The following is a 19,775-nucleotide window of genomic DNA, read 5'->3' as shown; positions in this document are numbered from 1 at the left end:
TGGAAGGAGGTTTTCACTCAAAATCTCACGATACATGGCCCCATTCATTCTTTCCTTTACACAGATCAGTCGTCCTGGTCCCTTTGCAGAAAAACAGCCCAAAAGCATGATGTTTCCACCCCCATGCTTCCCAGTAGGTATGGTGTTCTTTGGATGCAACTCAGCATTCTTTATCCTCCAAACACGACGAGTTGAGTTTTTACCAAAAAGTTATATTTTGGTTTCATCTGACCATATGACATTCTCCCAATCTTCTTCTGGATCATCCAAATGCTCTCTAGCAAACTTCAGACGGGCCTGGACATGTACTGGCTAAAGCAGGGGGACACGTCTGGCACTGCAGGATTTGAGTCCCTGGCGGCGTAGTGTGTTACTGATGGTAGGCTTTGTTACTTTGGTCCCAGCTCTCTGCAGGTCATTCACTAGGTCCCCCCGTGTGGTTCTGGGATTTTTGCTCACCGTTCTTGTGATCATTTTGACCCCACGGGGTGAGATCTTGCGTGGGGCCCCAAATCGAAGGAGATTATCAGTGGTCTTCTATGTCTTACATTTCCTAATAATTGCTCCCACAGTTGATTTCTTCAAACCAATCTGCTTACCTATTGCAGATTCAGTCTTCCCAGCCTGGTGCAGGTCTACAATTTTGTTTCTTATTTTCCACCATAATTTGCAAATAAATTCATAAAAAAGTGTGATTTTCTGAATTTGTATTTCTAGTTGTCTGTCATAGTTGAAGTGTACCTATGATGAAAATTAAAGGCTGACTAAATACTTTTTTGCCCCAGTGTATATTTGGCCTTGTGTTTTAGGTTATTGTCCTGCTGAAAGGTGAATGTCTCTCCCAGTGTCTGTTGGAAAGCAGACTGAACCAAGTTTTCCACTAGGATTTTGCCAGTGCTTAGCTGTATTCTGTTTCTTTTTATCCTAAAACAACTCTCTATTCCTTGCCAATGACAAGCATACCCATAACATGATGCAGCCACCACCATGATGGTACTCAGTGATGTGTTGGATTTGCCCCAAACATAACGCTTCGTATTCAGGACAAAAAGTGCTTTTCTTCATCACATTTGTATCAGTTTTACTTTAGAGCCTTGTTGCAAACAGGATGCAGTGGGGTTGCCACACCGATTTAATTTTTTTAAATGTTTTTATTAAAATACAAATATAGGTTATTGTATGGGACTTATCAATCTTTTTGCGAAAGATAATTAGAAAAATAAGTGTTTTTGTCTGGGATTTTTACGTGTAGGTTAGGCGGGCTAATGCCAAGGGGGACTACTGTGAGGCTAATGTAAACTAACTTGCAAAAACAGAGAAAGGCAAAAAAAATGGAAAATTCAGCAGCTACACAAAAAACGCGAGTGGAACAAGAAACTAGGACGAGGGAAATAAAACACCTTAATGTTTTCCTTGAATACGGCTTTAACTCCGTCGAAGTAAGTGGGGGAGCAGAGGCCTCACATGTTCAGTGTCTCTGGACAACAAGAGACTGTAGCCAACGAAATTACAGCGCCATTTTGGAAACCAAGCATCTGGTTGGCAAAACAAGATACTTTTAACAGGGGATGGATTGTCAGAAGAGCGTGATTAGGAATGTTGCACACCAGCAAGTGTCCCATCTCATCTCCAAGCCGTAATCTATTGGGGAATAGCAGGCTGCCATTGACATAGTTAGGACAGTGATAGCAGACAGCGCAGTGTCAGATACGTCCAAAGAGCAGCTGATGTCCCGATTTAGGGAGTCGGAGTTTGCCATACAGTTGGATGAGGCAACAGATGTGGTGAAGGAGGCCTATTTTTTTTGTTTTTTTGCTGTTGTGAGGTACAACGCAATTCAGGAAAATGTTTTATCGTGTAAATCGATCAAAAAAGGGAGGGCAACTGGGCATGGAGTTATTTTTAAATCCTGAATGATTCTTTTCCTTGAGAATGATTTGAAGTGGGATGCCTGCGGTGTTATCTACACAGATGGAACCCCCCGCTATTACTGGGTTCGAATTAAAAGAATTAAAAGCAACCACAACAAAAGACTCGTTATGTGGAAATCACTACATAATCCACCGGGAAGCACTTGCCACTCTGGGTAAAAGAAGAAGAGCTGATATCAGATATCTTTGAAAAGCTGAACTCCCTGAATCTGTCTCTGCAATTGTCAGAAGCCGAGTTTTTTTTTTTTAATGTTCCCGAAAGATAGCTCGACCTTTCTTGAAAGTGGCTATGGAAAACATCACTTGAGAATGGGCACAATACCATTCTCGCCAGTTTATTTTTGTAAATTTATTTTACTAGGCAAGTCAGTTAAGAACAAATTCTTATTTTTCAATGCCTAGGAACAGTGGGTTAACTGCCTGTACGCAGAACGACAGATTTGTACCTTGTCAGCTCGGGGATTTGAACTTGCAACTTCCGGTTACTAGTCCAACGCTCTAACCACTAGGCTACTAGCTGCCGCTAGTGAACGATGCCATTGGCGATAATGAGTGATTACTTGACAACCTTTGAGCTCCCAAGATTCAGATCACTCACCCCTTTCTGGTGGACATCGACATCTCCCATTTCCACATGGAAATCCAGGATCAGCTGACCTGTGAACTTCAGTTGCAAAGACAGCGAGTTCTGGTTGAAAGCTGACACAGACTACGCAGCTCTCACAAGATATAGTCAAATCAGAGCTCTCCTGCCATTCGAATCAGCCTACCTGTGTGAGCTTGGCTTCTAATGTTTTTGTCCGTGTTGGAAAACCAAGTACAGATCCAGGCTTGAAGTGGAGGACAACCTTGGAGACTTTCTGTATCCAAAATATCTCAAATCACCAAACTGTCTGCGCAATTGAACTCTAGTTTTTTAAACATTATGCTAATTGTCCCACCAGTAGTAGTAGTAGTAACACCAATGATATTAACACCAATGAGATATTTTTGATATGAGGATTTTCTGAATGAGGACATACATGCTCAAATATGAGGTCATCAATCCATTAAAAATGATTTGCTAAAGTGATATGATTAATCATTTTGCTCAAAATGTCAAGAGTGTGCAAAGCTGTCATCAAGGCAAAGGGTGACTACTTTGAAGAATCTAAAATATATGTTGATTTGTTGAATAGTTTTTCGGGGGTGTTTTGGTTACTACATGATTCCATATGTGTTATTTCACAGTTGATGTCTTCACTATTATTCTTCAATGTAGAAAATATTATTTTTAAACAAGAAAAACCCTTGAATGATTGTGTCCAAACTTTTGACTGGTACTCGCTAACCACATCGTGATGCCATCCAATGCCTGACTGCACAGTCGATGATGTGGCGGGAAACCATTGGTTGATACATGTCGTCGGGTAGGAACTCAACCAGTGTGTGAGGGTGTACTATTTCTGCTTCCATTTCCCCAGGAAGTACCGGACTTCCTCGTCCTGTTGGTTCATCCGAGGATCTTTATGATATTCATAACAGATCAAATTGAATAAAAAGGAGGTGGTTTCAAAGGAAGAAAAAGAGTTGAGACCAAGACAAGTGAATAAACAAACAACATTCTGTTTTCTATTTTATTTCCATGTCTGATGTCCGAAACACTCAAACCAACCACAGTACAGAGGGAAGTGAGGTGAAGTGGAAGTTGTCTCTAAGCCAGACGTTTTCTGAACTCATTTCTGGGGATCTCAAAGTTTTGGGTTTTTGGTCCTAATATATATACCATTCAGCAGACGCTTTTATCCCACGCATGCATACATTTTACATATGAGTGGTCCCGGGAATCAAACCCACTACCCTGGTGTTTACAAGCGTCATGCTCTACCAACTGAGCTACAGAGCACTACACAGCCGTTTCAAATAAGCAAAGCTTGATATTGTGTTGATTATTTGAAATAGTCCGTAATGCTAGGGCAACAACAGAAACATGCACCCCTTGGGGTTCCCAGGAAAGAGATTGTGATCCAGGGCCAGGTATGTTTTCATTCCCTTAAAGGTTAAGGGTAATATTGAGGGTTTTTCAGTCATCTTACTAGGCAAAATCTGGTTAATCAATGTTGTTTCAACAACAACAAAATCTATGTGATGACATTGAATGAACAATGTGGAGAATTACTTCCCTTCAGGGTTGGGGGCCAATTCCCATATCAACTCCAGTCAATTCAGGAAGTAAGTTGAAATTTCAATTCTCGCCAATGAGAAACATTTGGAATTTGATTTAGTTTCGGAATTAAAACCGAATTTGAGGCCAACCCTGCTTCCTTACAGGTTGGTACAAAGACTACAACCCTGCTTCTCTACAGGTCGGTACAAAGACTTACAACCCTGCTTCCTTATAGGTCGGTACAAAGACTACAACCCTGCTTCTCTACAGGTCGGTACAAAGACTTACAACCCTGCTTCTCTACAGGTCGGTACAAAGACTACAACCCTGTCCCCTACAGGTCGGTACAAAGACTTACAACCCTGCTTCTCTACAGGTCGGTACAAAGACTACAACCCTGCTTCTCTACAGGTCGGTACAAAGACTACAACCCTGCTTCTCTACAGGTCGGTACAAAGACTTACAACCCTGCTTCTCTACAGGTCGGTACAAAGACTTACAACCCTGCTTCTCTACAGGTCGGTACAAAGACTACAACCCTGCTTCTCTACAGGTCGGTACAAAGACTACTACAACCCTGCTTCTCTACAGGTCGGTACAAAGACAGTATATGAGTGAGAGAAAACATGCAACACTTCTGATTTGATAAAACAGGCAAAAAGGACAAAAGTTGTTCAACGCGGTTTTTGTTGTAAGACAAACGCAAATGATTTAAAGTTAAAACATATTCATAACAATTAACGATTTTATTTTTTTGGTATTGTTCTCTCACTTTGCTACCTTGTATGAGAGGAGAGAAACCCGTCATCGCTTAATTACAAACATAATTTGTAAATTCATGAGTTCACTTTTCATAACAGTTTAGTCAGATACGAGGCTAGTCCAGGCCAGTAACAAAACTAAAAACGACAACTGTCCTTGCCGGTTACAGCAATACTGCTAGCCAGTACATAAAAACACCCTCATCGCGTACTGTCTAAGACACCCGATGAACAGAAATACTGGGGTCATTGTCTCTTTCACTGACTGGTTATCTGCCTGCCTGCATGACAAACAAAAATAACTGATTTGACCAGAGCCCGAGAGGGAGATGGAGAGAGATACACATAAAAAAGAGAGGTATAGGATGCATGCCGTGCAGCTGTTTAGTTTTGTAGATTTTTTAAAGTTTTTTGTTTGACCCAGGGTTTGGAGAAGCCCTTGTGCTCTCTTCCTCCCTCACTCCTTCCTCTTCTTCACCTCCTCCTTATTTCAGCTCCTCCACCTCTTGTTTGACCTCTGTTACGTAGTGGTGATCCTTCCCATGAGCCACTTCCATGATGGCGATCGCCTGGACAGGAAATCAGGAAGTGACACGTTACACACCAACGTTTGTTGGTCGTCACTATCTAACCAAGTTACAAAGACCCTGCCTATTTAAAAAATATATATATTTAAAAAAAACTGATTTTAAACCTAACCACCCTGAAAAGTGTATGCCTAACTTTTAATTATTATTATTTATTTATTTTTCATACATTTTTTACGATTCAGCAAATTTGGACTTTGCAGCTTGGACATCTAGTGGGAACCCTAGGTCAGGGATATCTGACTACGCCAGAGAGCTACAGAAATACAAACCCTGGGTATTCCATATCTGCAGTAACACACATTGAGTGTGTGTGTACTTCCTGAATGCCCTGGTGAATGACGGGGCGTTACCTTCTTTAATGCCTTGACTCCCTGGGTCTTCCTCTCAAGTCCCAGGTAGAGACGGCCCAGTTTCAGGTACATGGAGGCCACGTTCAGAGAATAGGCTGGGTAGTGGACACTGGAAACACAGGAGAGATGAAACAATCCATCAGAGAGCAGGCTGGGTAGTAGACACTGGACACACAGGAGAGATGAACCAATCAGAGAACAGGCTGGGTAGTGGACACTGGACACACAGGAGAGATGAACCAATCAGAGAACAGGCTGGGTAGTGGACACTGGAAACACAGGAGAGATGAACCAATCAGAGAACAGGCTGGGTAGTAGACACTGGACACACAGGAGAGATGAACCAATCAGAGAACAGGCTGGGTAGTGGACACTGGACATACAGGAGAGATGAACCAATCAGAGAACAGGCTGGGTAGTGGACACTGGAAACACAGGAGAGATGAACCAATCAGAGAACAGGCTGGGTAGTAGACACTGGACACACAGGAGAGATGAACCAATCAGAGAACAGGCTGGGTAGTAGACACTGGACACACAGGAGAGATGAACCAATCAGAGAACAGGCTGGGTAGTAGACACTGGAAACACAGGAGAGATGAACCAATCAGAGAACAGGCTGGGTAGTAGACACTGGACACACAGGAGAGATGAACCAATCAGAGAGCAGGCTGGGTAGTAGACACTGGACACACAGGAGAGATGAACCAATCAGAGAGCAGGCTGGGTAGTAGACACTGGACACACAGGAGAGATGAACCAATCAGAGAGCAGGCTGGGTAGTAGACACTGGACACACAGGAGAGATGAACCAATCAGAGAACAGGCTGGGTAGTGAAATGTAAACGCTGTTTACGGACTTTTTTTATTTTATTTGGGGAGTGCGTTTACCCAGCTTTTGAGGGAAAATGCATTGAAAGTAAATGGCGACTTCCTGTACTCGGAGGGAGACGTCCTGTACTCGGAGGGAGACTTCCTGTACTCGGAGGGAGACTTCCTGTACTCGGAGGGAGACTTCCTGTACTCGGAGGGAGACTTCCTGTACTCGGAGGGAGACTTCCTGTACTCGGAGGGAGACTTCCTGTACTCGGAGGGAGACTTCCTGTACTCGGAGGGAGACTTCCTGTACTCGGAGGGAGACTTCCTGTACTCGGAGGGAGAATTCCTTTACTCGGAGGGAGAATTCCTGTACTCGGAGGGAGACTTCCTGTACTCGGAGGGAGACTTCCTGTACTCGGAGGGAGACTTCCTTTACTCGGAGGGAGACTTCCTGTACTCGGAGGGAGACTTCCTGTACTCGGAGGGAGACTTCCTTTACTCGGAGGGAGACTTCCTTTACTCGGAGGGAGACTGCCTTTACTCGGAGGGAGACTGCCTTTACTCGGAGGGAGACTTCCTTTACTCGGAGGGAGACTTCCTTTACTCGGAGGGAGAGTTCCTTTACTCGGAGGGAGAGTTCCTTTACTCGGAGGGAGAGTTCCTGTACTCGGAGGGAGACTTCCTGTACTCGGAGGGAGACTTCCTGTACTCGGAGGGAGACTTCCTGTACTCGGAGGGAGACTTCCTGTACTCGGAGGGAGACTTCCTGTACTCGGAGGGAGACTTCCTTTACTCGGAGGGAGACTTCCTTTACTCGGAGGGAGACTTCCTTTACTCGGAGGGAGACTTCCTGTACTCGGAGGGAGACTTCCTTTACTCGGAGGGAGACTTCCTTTACTCGGAGGGAGACTTCCTGTACTCGGAGGGAGAGTTCCTTTACTCAAAAATAGCGTTTATCACATGACTAAGTCTCTTTGTAAAAAAGCGTCTGCTGTATGTTTCAGTCACCTGTATGGTTGAATGATCTTCTCTCCGTAGCTCATGGCTCCGTCCCAGTCCTGCATGTACAGGCAGACTCCCATGGCCTGGTACATCATGTGAAGCACGTACACGTTAGTGTCTGCAAATATAGAGCTCATCTTCTCCTGGCTCAACTCACAGATCTCCAGCAGGTCACTAGGGGGTGCTAGAGGGTCAAGGACTCAATATAACAGATTATTTTTATTTTTTATTTCCCCTTTATTTAACCAGGTAGGCTAGTTGAGAACACCTTTATTTAACCAGGTAGGCTAGTTGAGAACACCTTTATTTAACCAGGTAGGCTAGTTGAGAACACCTTTATTTAACCAGGTAGGCTAGTTGAGAACACCTTTATTTAACCAGGTAGGCTAGTTGAGAACACCTTTATTTAACCAGGTAGGCTAGTTGAGAAGAAGTTCTCATTTACAACTGTGACCTGGCCAAGATAAAGCACAGCAGTGTGACACAAACAACAACACAGAGTTACACATGGAGTAAACAATAAACAAGTCAACACCACAATAAACAAGCATACAGATAATAACACTATAGAAAAATCTATATAGTGTGTGTGCAAATGTAGAAGAGTAGGGAGGTAAGGCAATCCTTGCTGTCCCCAGTCCACCTGGCCATGCTGCTGCTCCAGTTTCAACTGTTCTGCCTTATTATTATTCGACCATGCTGGTCATTTATGAACATTTGAACATCTTGGCCATGTTCTGTTATAATCTCCACCCGGCACAGCCAGAAGAGGACTGGCCACCCCACATAGCCTGGTTTCTTCCTAGGTATTGGCCTTTCTAGGGAGTTTTTCCTAGCCACCGTGCTTCTACACCTGCATTGCTTGCTGTTTGGGGTTTTAGGCTGGGTTTCTGTACAGCACTTTGAGATATCAGCTGATGTACGAAGGGCTATATAAATACATTTGATTTGATTTGAATAAATGGGCCATAGGAGGTGAAATAATTACAATTTGGCATTAACATTAGTGACAGATGTGCAGAGGATGAATGTGCAAGTAGAGATACTGGGGTGCAAAGGAGCAAGATAAATAAATAACAATATGTGGATGAGGTAGTTGGGTGGGCTATTTACAGATTGGCTGTGTACAGGTGCAATGATCGGTAAGCTGCTCTGACAGCTGATACTTAAAGTTAGAGAGGGAGATATAAGACTCCAGCTTCATGATTTTTGCAATTCGTTCCAGTCATTGGCAGCAGAGAACTGGAAGGAAAGGCGGCCAAGGGAAGAGTTGGCTTTGGGGGTGACCAGTGAAATATAACTGCTGGAGCGCATGCTATGGGTGGGTGCTGCTATGGTGACCAGTGAGCTGAGATAAGGCTGGGCTTTACCTAGCAAAGACTTATAGATGACCTGGAGCCAGTGGGTTTGGCGATGAATATGAAGCGAGGACCAGCCAACGAGAGCATCCAGGTCGCAGTGGTGGGTCGTATATGGGGCTTTGGTGATAAAACGGATTGCACTGTGATAGACTGCATCCAATTACCTGAGTAGAGTGTAGGAGGCTATTTTGTAGTCAAGGATCGGTAGGATAGTCAGTTTTACGGGGGTATGTTTGGCAGCATGAGTGAAGGATTCTTTGTTGCAAAATAGGAAGCCGATTCTAGATTTAATTTTGGATTGGAGATGCTTAATGTGAGTCTGGAAGGAGAGTTTACAGTCTAACCAGCCACCTAGGTATTTGTAGTTGTCCAGCAATCGGTTAAGAGCATGCATTTCATTTACTAGCTTTTAAGAGCGGTTGGAGGCCCCGGAAGGAGTATTGTATGGCATTGAAGCTCGTCTGGAGGTTAATTAACACACAGTGTCCAAAGAATGGCCAGATGTTTACAGAATGGTGTCGTCTGCGTAGAGGTGGATCAGAGAATCACCAGCAGCAAGAGCGACATCATCGTGGTATACAGAGAAGACAGAATGCATTGCGGAGAAGGTAAGGTGGGATTAAAATGGTCGGTGATCTGTTTGTTAACTTGGCTTTCGAAGACTTTAGAAAGGCAGGGCAGGATGGATATAAGTCTGTAACAGTTTGGGTCTAGAGTGTCTCCCCCTTTGAAGAGGGGGATGACCGCGGCAGCTTTCCAATCTTTGGGGATCTCAGACGATATGAAAGAGAGGTTGAACAGGCTAGTAAATAGGGGTTGCAACAATTTCGGCAGATAGTTTTAGAAAGAAAGGGTCCAGATTGTCTAGCCCAGCTGATTTGTAGGGTCCAGATTTTGAAGCTCTTTCAGAACATCAGCTATCTGGATTTGGGTGATGGAGAAATGGGGAAGGCTTTGGCGAGTTGCTGCAGGGCAGTTGACCGGGGTAGGTGTAGCCAGGTGGAAAGCATGGACAGCCGTAGAGAAATGCTTATTGAAATTCTCAATTATAGTGGATTTATCGGTGGTGAAAATGTTTCCTAGCCTCTGCAGTGAGCAGCTGAGAGGAGGTACTCTTATTCTCCATGGACTTTAGTGTCCCAGAACTTTTTGGAGTTTGTGCTACAGGATGCAAATTTCTGTTAGGAAAGCTATGAATACCTTTTTCAAACTGCCTGTTAGGCAGTTGGTTCCTGACTTCCCTGAAAAGTTGCATATCGCGGGGGCTATTCGATGCTACTGCAGTACGGCACAGGATGTTATTGTGCTGGTCAAGGGCAGTCAGGTCTGGGTTGAACCAAGGGCTATATCTGTTCCTGGTTCTACATTTTTTGAACGGGGCATGCTTATTTTATTTCAGATGGTGAGAAAAGCACTTAAAAGAATAACCAGACATCCACTACTGACGGGATGAGGTCAATATCCTTCCAGGATACCCGGGCCAGGTCGATTAGAAATGCCTGCTCGCTGAAGTGTTTTAGGGAGCGTTTGACTATGATGAGGGGTGGTCGTTTGTCCGCGGACCCATTACGGACGCAGGCAATGAGGCAGTGATCGCTGAGATCCTGGTTGAAGACAGCAGAGGTGTATTTAGAGGTCCGGTTGGTCAGGATGACATCTACGAGGGTGCCCGTGTTTACGGATTTCGGGTTGTACCTGGTAGGTTCCTTGATTTGTGTGAGATTGAGGGCATCTAGCTTAGAATGTAGGACAGCCGGAGCGTTAAGCATATCCCAGTTTAGGTCACCTAACAGTACGAACTCTGAAGATAAATGGGGGGCAATTAATTCACATACGGTGCCCAGGGCACAGCTGGGGCCTGAGGGGGGGGGGGTCTATAACAAGCGACAACAGTGAGATTTATTTCTGGAGAGGTGGATTTTTAAAATAAATGTTTGGGCACAGACCTGGACAGAACTCTGCAGATCACTAGGGTGGTGGTAGAGGGTTAGACTCAATACTGCACATAGATCACTAGGGTGGTGCTAGGGGGTTAGACTCAATACTGCACATAGATCACTAGGGTGGTGCTAGAGGGTTAGAGACTCAATACTGCACATAGATCACTAGGGTGGTGCTAGAGGGTTAGACTCAATACTGCACATAGATCACTAGGGTGGTGCTAGAGGGTTAGACTCAATACTGCACATAGATCACTAGGGTGGTGCTAGGGGGTTAGACTCAATATAGCACATAGATCACTAGGGTGGTGCTAAAGGGTTAGACTCAATACTGCTTCCACCAGTCCAATGAGCTCACAGTATAAACGGTGTAAAGGGAGGAGAAAGGGAATTTGACTGTGGGCTAAGGTTCATAACAGGAGTGATGTGTGTGCAAGGGAAGATTTGATCTGAGCGGCTATTGAAGGTTCATTCATACGGTTGCTGAGTGGTGTGGTACTGGACCTACTGGTACTGGACCTACTAGTTCTGGACCTACTACTTCTGGACCTACTAGTACTGGACCTACTAGTACTGGACCTACTACAACCAATCAAATGTATTTATAAAGCCTTAACATCAGCTGATGTCACAAAGTGCTGTACAGAAACCCAGCCTGAAACACCCCAAACAGCAAGCAATGCAGGTGTAGAAGCACGGTGGCTAGGAAAAACTCCCTAGGAAAAACTCCCTAGAAAGGCCAGAACCTAGGAAGAAACCTAGAGAGGAACCAGGCTATGTGGGGTGGCCAGTCCTCTTCTGGCTGTGCTTGGGTCTACATGGGTCACAAACAACACAGGAACTGAATACCTGACATTTCCATAGTGTAGCACCCCCCCCCCCGCCCCTCTGTCAATCAAACCTCCCCTCCCACACTGTATCCAGGCACTAAAGTGGTAGCAGGCATAAGAGCACAGATAAAAATGACTCCTACAGAGTTAGGTATAAAAGGGTCAACTCTTGTTCTTTTATATCGATTGTTGTGCTCTTTTTATACTCATCAACTTGTCTATTGACTCGCTTAGCTAATTTACTTGACGCTGTTGATTTGCTAATTTACTTGACGCTGTTGATTTGCTAATTTACTTGACGCTGTTGCTTTGCTAATTTACTTGACGCTGTTGCTTTGCTAATTTACTTGACGCTGTTGCTTTGCTAATTTACTTGACGCTGTTGCTTTGCTAATTTACTTGACGCTGTTGCTTTGCTAATTTACTTGACGCTGTTGCTTTGCTAATTTACTTGACGCTGTTGATTTGCTAATTTACTTGACGCTGTTGCTTTGCTAATTTACTTGACGCTGTTGCTTTGCTAATTTACTTGACGCTGTTGCTTTGCTAATTTACTTGACGCTGTTGCTTTGCTAATTTACTTGACGCTGTTGCTTTGCTAATTTACTTGACGCTGTTGCTTTGCTAATTTACTTGACGCTGTTGCTTTGCTAATTTACTTGACGCTGTTGCTTTGCTAATTTACTTGACGCTGTTGATTTGCTAATTTACTTGACGCTGTTGATTTGCTAATTTACTTGACGCTGTTGCTTTGCTAATTTACTTGACGCTGTTGATTTGCTCATTTACTTGACGCTGTTGATTTGCTCATTTACTTGACGCTGTTGATTTGCTCATTTACTTGACGCTGTTGATTTGCTCATTTACTTGACGCTGTTGATTTGCTCATTTACTTGACGCTGTTGATTTGCTCATTTACTTGACGCTGTTGATTTGCTCATTTACTTGACGCTGTTGATTTGCTCATTTACTTGACGCTGTTGATTTGCTCATTTACTTGACGCTGTTGATTTGCTCATTTACTTGACGCTGTTGATTTGCTCATTTACTTGACGCTGTTGATTTGCTCATTTACTTGACGCTGTTGATTTGCTTTGCTAATTTACTTGACGCTGTTGAGGAAGAGAGGCAATTAAGCATTTCCCTTTACCACTCACTATATTGTGCACGTGACAAATAAACCGATTTGAGCGAGGGAGAGAGAAGGAGGTAGATAAAGTGAGTGTGGGGATGGAGAGAGCGAAGGATGCGTAGAAACTAAGAGGTGTACAGTAGGGAAAAGGATATTCTTGTAGTGCTTAGCTCTACGGAACTCTTCAATAACATTCCTGGCATAGTGAACCATCTTTCTGACCTCCTCTGGCTGTGGGGGAGAGCTCAACTTTTGAAGCGCCATCTTACCTCCATCCTAGACACAGGAGAGAGAGAGACAGAAGAGACACAGAAGAGAGAGAGACAGAAGAGACACAGGAGAGAGAGAGAGAGAGAGAGAGAGAGAGAGAGACAGAAGAGACACAGGAGTGAGAGAGAGAGAGAGAGAGAGAGAGAGAGAGAGAGAGAGAGAGAGAGAGAGACAGAAGAGAGTGAGAGAGTGAGAGAGAGAGAGAGAGAGAGAGAGAGAAGAGAGAGAGAGAGAGAGAGAGAGAGAGAGAGAGAGAGAGAGAGACAGAAGAGACACAGGAGAGAGAGAGACAGAAGAGACACAGAAGAGAGGGACAAAAGAGAGACATCTGAAACCGAAAGAATGGCTAGAATGGCTCCAGAGGGGATTGCATGTATTCTAGTTTTCACATGAGGACACGCAGACCAATAACTAACACACACACACACACACACACACACCTGCAGTCTTCTTTACTGCAGTGCGTCTCGCACCTTTACTGCAGTCACAGTGTGTGACCCACCCAGTTTTAAGAATTGTCCTTGTCTTGTATGGAGAGGGAAGAGGAGAAGGTTAGCCCTGTTCCTGGAGAGATACCCTCCTGTAGGTTTAAACCAGGCCTCTCCAACCCTGTTCCTGGAGAGATACCCTCCTGTAGGTTTACACCAGGGCTGCTAGTAGTAGTAGTAGTAGTAGTAGTAGTAGTAGTAGTAGTAGTAGTGGTAGTAGTAGTGGTAGTAGCAATGGTAGTAGTAATACTAGTACTAGTAATACTACTACTAGTAGTAGTAGTAATACTAGTAGTAGTAGTAGTAGTAGTAGTAATACTAGTAGTAGTAATACTAGTAGTAGTAATACTAGTAGTAGTAATACTAGTAGTAGTAGTAGTAATACTAGTAGTAGTAGTAGTAGTAGTAGTAGTAGCAGCAGCAGCAATGGTAGTAGTAATAGTAGTATTGGTAATAGTAATAGCATCGGTAGTAGTGGTAATGGTGGTAGTAGTAGTGTTTTCATAGGCTGTGCGCTAGTTACAGTGACCTAGTATGGTCTGGTTTGTGCGTCTGTGGTTACTAAGTTATTATACTGTACCTTAGACCGTGTGGCACACTCATTACACACACAGGTAAAGAAGTATGAATCCCTCAGTCTCTCGTTCCTGTCGTCTGTCGGGTAGAGCAGGTCAATGTAACTGTTGAAGATCTACACAAAGAGAGAGGAAGGGTTAACAGGACCCCCACAGAGAGAGGAAGAGGAAGGGTTAACAAGACCTCCACAGAGAGAGGAAGAGGAAGGGTTAACAGGACCTCCACAGAGAGAGGAAGAGGAAGGGTTAACAGGACCTGCACAGAGAGAGAGGAAGAGGAAGGGTTAACAGGACCTCCACAGAGAGAGAGGAAGAGGAAGGGTTAACAGGACCTCCACAGAGAGAGAGGAAGAGGAAGGGTTAACAGGACCTCCACAGAGAGAGGAAGAGTTAACAGGACCTCCACAGAGAGAGGAAGAGTTAACAGGACCTCCACAGAGAGAGGAAGAGGAAGGGTTAACAGGACCTCCACAGAGAGAGAGGAAGAGGAAGGGTTAACAGGACCTGCACAGAGAGAGAGGAAGAGGAAGGGTTAACAGGACCTCCACAGAGAGAGGAAGAGGAAGGGTTAACAGGACCTCCACAGAGAGAGAGGAAGAGGAAGGGTTAACAGGACCTCCACAGAGAGAGAGGAAGAGGAAGGGTTAACAGGACCTCCACAGAGAGAGAGGAAGAGGAAGGGTTAACAGGACCTCCACAGAGAGAGGAAGAGTTAACAGGACCTCCACAGAGAGAGGAAGAGGAAGGGTTAACAGGACCTCCACAGAGAGAGAGGAAGAGGAAGGGTTAACAGGACCTCCACAGAGAGAGAGGAAGAGGAAGGATTAACAGGACCTCCACAGAGAGAGAGGAAGAGGAACGATTAACAGGACCTCCACAGAGAGAGGAAGAGGAAGGGTTAACAGGACCTCCACAGAGAGAGGAAGAGGAAGGGTTAACAAGACCTCCACAGAGAGAGGAAGAGGAAGGGTTAACAGGACCTCCACAGAGAGAGGAAGAGGAAGGGTTAACAGGACCTCCACAGAGAGAGGAAGAGGAAGGGTTAACAGGACCTCCACAGAGAGAGAGGAAGAGGAAGGGTTAACAGGACCTCCACAGAGAGAGAGGAAGAGGAAGGATTAACAGGACCTCCACAGAGAGAGGAAGAGGAAGGATTAACAGGACCTCCACAGAGAGAGGAAGAGGAAGGATTAACAGGACCTCCACAGAGAGAGGAAGAGGAAGGGTTAACAGGACCTCCACAGAGAGAGGAAGAGGAAGGGTTAACAGGACCTCCACAGAGAGAGAGGAAGAGGAAGGGTTAACAGGACCTCCACAGAGAGAGAGGAAGAGGAAGGGTTAACAGGACCTCCACAGAGAGAGGAAGGGTTAACAGGACCTCCACAGAGAGAGGAAGGGTTAACAGGACCTCCACAGAGAGAGTAAGGGTTAACAGGACCTCCACAGAGAGAGGAAGGGTTAACAGGACCTCCACAGAGAGAGGAAGGGTTAACAGGACCTCCACAGAGAGAGGAAGGGTTAACAGGACCTCCACAGAGAGAGGAAGGGTTAACAGGACCTCCACAGAGAGAGAGAGAGGAAGAGGAAGGGTTAACAGGACCTCCACAGAGAGAGAGAGAGGAAGAGGAAGGGTTAACAGGACCTCCACAGAGAGAGAGAGAGGAAGGGTTAACAGGACCTCCACAGAGAGAGAGAGAGGAAGGGTTAACAGGACCTCCACAGAGAGAGGAAGAGGAAGGGTTAACAGGACCGCCACAGAGAGAGGAAGAGGAAGGGTTAACAGGACCGCCACAGAGAGAGGAAGAGGAAGGGTTAACAGGACCTCCACAGAGAGAGAGGAAGAGGAAGGGTTAACAGGACCTCCACAGAGAGAGAGGAAGAGGAAGGGTTAACAGGACCTCCACAGAGAGAGAGGAAGAGGAAGGGTTAACAGGTCCTCCACAGAGAGAGAGGAAGGGTTAACAGGACCTCCACAGAGAGAGGAAGAGGAAGGGTTAACAGGACCTCCACAGAGAGAGAGGAAGAGGAAGGGTTAACAAGACCTCCACAGAGAGAGAGGAAGAGGAAGGGTTAACAGGACCTCCACAGAGAGAGGAAGAGGAAGGGTTAACAAGACCTCCACAGAGAGAGAGAGGAAGAGGAAGGGTTAACAGGACCTCCACAGAGAGAGGAAGAGGAAGGGTTAACAAGACCTCCACAGAGAGAGAGAGATGAAGGGTTAACTGGACCTCCACAGAGAGAGAGAGGAAGGGTTAACTGGACCAGGGTTAGAGTTCAGGTTTATTGGGTGTGTGAGTGTTCAGGGTGTGAGGCTTGGTTCTTTTATCCTTGTGTGAACCTAAAAACCCTAATAAGGAAAACAAGGAAAATGTGTGTGTGTGTGTGTGTGTGTGTGTGTGCGTCTCAGGGCGCGTGCGTTCAGGCCAGGTCTCACCTCATCTCCAGGCTGGATGTCCTGCACGGCTCGTACCTCAGCTACTGTCCCCTTATAGGTGACGATGACGTTAGGACTACAACTATGGTTCATCAATGCTACACTGGAGGGAGGAGAGAGGGACGAGAGAGGGACGAGAGAGGGGCGAGAGAGGGGCGAGAGAGGGACGAGAGAGGGGCGAGAGAGGGAGAAATGAAGATAACGTCTTTGTGTCATCCATTCGCAATGATTGTGATTCTATCATCTATCAGTATTTAATATCTCAATGGTTAAAATGGTGAATCCAACATTTTGAATACTGCCATTGCATTGGTGTGAATGGGTCCAGACAGTGACAACATTGTAGACTTACTCAGGGAACACAGCAGAGCCCAGGTGAGACAGCTCCTCATCCTCTATGGTGAAACCATTACAGTTTACCTACAGGGGGGGGGTAGAGAGACAGGTGGGAGAAGGTGAGGGGAGGATAGAGAGACAGGTGGGAGAAGGTGAGGGGAGGGGGGGGTAGAGAGACAGGTGGGAGAAGGTGGTGGAAGAAGGTGATGGGGGAGGTAGAGAGACAGGGGGGAGGTAGAGAGACAGGTGGGAGGGGGGGATAGAGAGACAGGTGGGAGAAGGTGAGGGGAGGGGGGGTTGAAGGGGTACAGGGGGGAGGTAGAGAGACAGGTGGGAAAAGGTGAGGGGGGGCAGTAGAGACAGTTGGGAAAAGGTGAGGGGGGGCGGTAGAGACAGGTGGGAGAAGGTGAGGGGGGGTAGAGACAGGTGGGAGAGAGAGAGAGCAGACGTGTAAGGCCAAATATCTCTACTCCTCGAGGTAGCAGATAGGAAATGCTAGTGGGCTGTCCTGACTAATGTAATGAAAGGCTAAAGGTCAGGTTCCTCAGGGCTGTCCTGACTAATGTAATGAAAGGCTAAAGGTCAGGTTCCTCAGGGCTGTCCTGACTAATGTAATGAAAGGCTAAAGGTCAGGTTCCTCAGGGCTGTCCTGACTAATGTAATGAAAGGTTAAAGGTCAGGTTCCTCAGGGCTGTCCTAAAGGTTAAAGGTCAGGTCCCTCAGGGCTGTCCTGACTAATGTAATGAAACTAAAGGTTAAAGGTCAGGTTCCTCAGGGCTGTCCTAAAGGCTAAAGGTCAGGTCCCTCAGGGCTGTCCTGAGTGGGTGAGTCTGGTGTCATTCAGGAGATTATGTCTGTGTGTTAACAAGACAGGTGGAGCGAGAGAGAGAGAGGGAAAGAGAGAAAGAGAGAGAGAAAGGGAGAGAAAAAGACAGAAAGAGGGGGAGAGAGAGAGCCGGAAAGAGGGAAGAGATTGGCAGCTGACAGCCAATCTAGAACAACCAGGATGTCAAAGAGCTGACATTGCACGGTGAGGCCACCTGTGAGTTAGTCTGTCTAACAACAGAGTCTGTGAGGCCACCTGTGAGTTAGTCTGTCTAACAACAGAGTCTGTGAGGCCACCTGTGAGTTAGTCTGTCTAACAACAGAGTCTGTGAGGCCACCTGTGAGTTAGTCTGTCTAACAACAGAGTCTGTGAGGCCACCTGTGAGTTAGTCTGTCTAACAACAGAGTCTGTGAGGCCACCTGTGAGTTAGTCTGTCTAACAACAGAGTCTGTGAGGCCACCTGTGAGTTAGTCTGTCTAACAACAGAGTCTGTGAGGCCACCTGTGAGTTAGTCTGTTTAACAACAAACTCCGTCTTCCTGACTTCAGAGTCTGTGAGGCTCCTTGATGTGGTAGGAGTCGATAATGAAGGGGCTGTGATTTTTCACTGATTGGCTGGCCTCTCACACAATCCAAACAAAGTGAGGTCTCAACCCGCAGGAAAGAAAAAACATTGTTGAGAGAACTAATCAAAGATCCGCACATTTCAGTTTGAATACTGCATTTACAACGACCTCCTGTCCAGATCAGTGTGTCACAGCTCTCCAACCCGTGTCCCACGTGAGCCAGGCTACCCGTGTCCCACGTGAGCCGAGTCAGCCAGGCTACCCGTGTCCCACGTGAGCCGAGTCAGCCAGGCTACCCCGTGTCCCACGTGAGCCGAGTCAGCCAGGCTACCCGTGTCCCACGTGAGCCGAGTCAGCCAGGCTACCCGTGTCCCACGTGAGCAGAGTCAGCCAGGCTACCCGTGTCCCACGTGAGCCGAGTCAGCCAGGCTACCCGTGTCCCACGTGAGCCGAGTCAGCCAGGCTACCCCGTGTCCCACGTGAGCCGAGTCAGCCAGGCTACCCGTGTCCCACGTGAGCCGAGTCAGCCAGGCTACCCGTGTCCCACGTGTGCCGAGTCAGCCAGGCTACCCGTGTCCCACGTGAGCCGAGTCAGCCAGGCTACCCGTGTCCCACGTGAGCCGAGTCAGCCAGGCTACCCCGTGTCCCACGTGAGCCGAGTCAGCCAGGCTACCCGTGTCCCACGTGAGCAGAGTCAGCCAGGCTACCAGTGTCCCACGTGTGCCGAGTCAGCCAGGCTACCCGTGTCCCACGCGAGCCGAGTCAGCCAGGCTACCCGTGGACAACGCGAGTCGAGTCAGCCAGGCTACCCGTGTCCCACGTGAGCCGAGTCAGCCAGGCTACCCGTGGACAACGCGAGCCGAGTCAGCCAGGCTACCCGTGTCCCACGTGAGCCGAGTCAGCCAGGCTACCCGTGTCCCACGTGAGCCGAGTCAGCCAGGCTACCCGTGTCCCACGTGAGCCGAGTCAGCCAGGCTACCCGTGTCCCACGTGAGCCGAGTCAGCCAGGCTACCCGTGTCCCACGTGAGCCGAGTCAGCCAGGCTACCCGTGTCCCACGTGAGCCGAGTCAGCCAGGCTACCCGTGTCCCACGTGAGCAGAGTCAGCCAGGCTACCCGTGTCCCACGTGAGCAGAGTCAGCCAGGCTACCCGTGTCCCACGTGTGCCGAGTCAGCCAGGCTACCCGTGTCCCACGTGAGCCGAGTCAGCCAGGCTACCCCGTGTCCCACGTGAGCCGAGTCAGCCAGGCTACCCGTGTCCCACGTGAGCCGAGTCAGCCAGGCTACCCGTGTCCCACGTGAGCAGAGTCAGCCAGGCTACCCGTGTCCCACGTGAGCCGAGTCAGCCAGGCTACCCGTGTCCCACGTGAGCAGAGTCAGCCAGGCTACCCGTGTCCCACGTGAGCCGAGTCAGCCAGGC

At 47.0% G+C, this 19,775-nt stretch overlaps 1 protein-coding gene across 2 annotated transcripts in view; it reads right to left on the bottom strand.

The window, feature by feature from the left end:
* Positions 1-3,520: 3,520 nt before the first annotated feature.
* The window catches only part of LOC109885002 (N-lysine methyltransferase SMYD2-A), a 48,294-nt gene continuing 32,039 nt past the window's right edge, over positions 3,521-19,775 (bottom strand). The window contains exons 6-12 of one of the 2 annotated variants that reach the window (XM_031787720.1): positions 16,982-17,049; positions 16,630-16,732; positions 14,201-14,311; positions 13,018-13,138; positions 7,606-7,780; positions 5,779-5,887; positions 3,521-5,407 (exon numbers count right to left, since the gene is read on the bottom strand). In XM_031787720.1, the coding sequence (XP_031643580.1) occupies positions 5,324-5,407; positions 5,779-5,887; positions 7,606-7,780; positions 13,018-13,138; positions 14,201-14,311; positions 16,630-16,732; positions 16,982-17,049 (771 nt within the window). In that variant the 3' untranslated portion in view covers positions 3,521-5,323. Of the gene's footprint in view, positions 5,408-5,778; positions 5,888-5,908; positions 6,204-7,605; positions 7,781-13,017; positions 13,139-14,200; positions 14,312-16,629; positions 16,733-16,981; positions 17,050-19,775 lie in introns of those variants that run through there. The other variant, XM_031787721.1, reaches the window with a different exon arrangement.

Source organism: Oncorhynchus kisutch, linkage group LG14, assembly GCF_002021735.2.
Source record: "Oncorhynchus kisutch isolate 150728-3 linkage group LG14, Okis_V2, whole genome shotgun sequence".
In the NCBI taxonomy this organism is placed as follows: Eukaryota; Metazoa; Chordata; class Actinopteri; order Salmoniformes; family Salmonidae; genus Oncorhynchus; species Oncorhynchus kisutch.
This window is presented reverse-complemented; position numbering and strand designations above follow the sequence as displayed.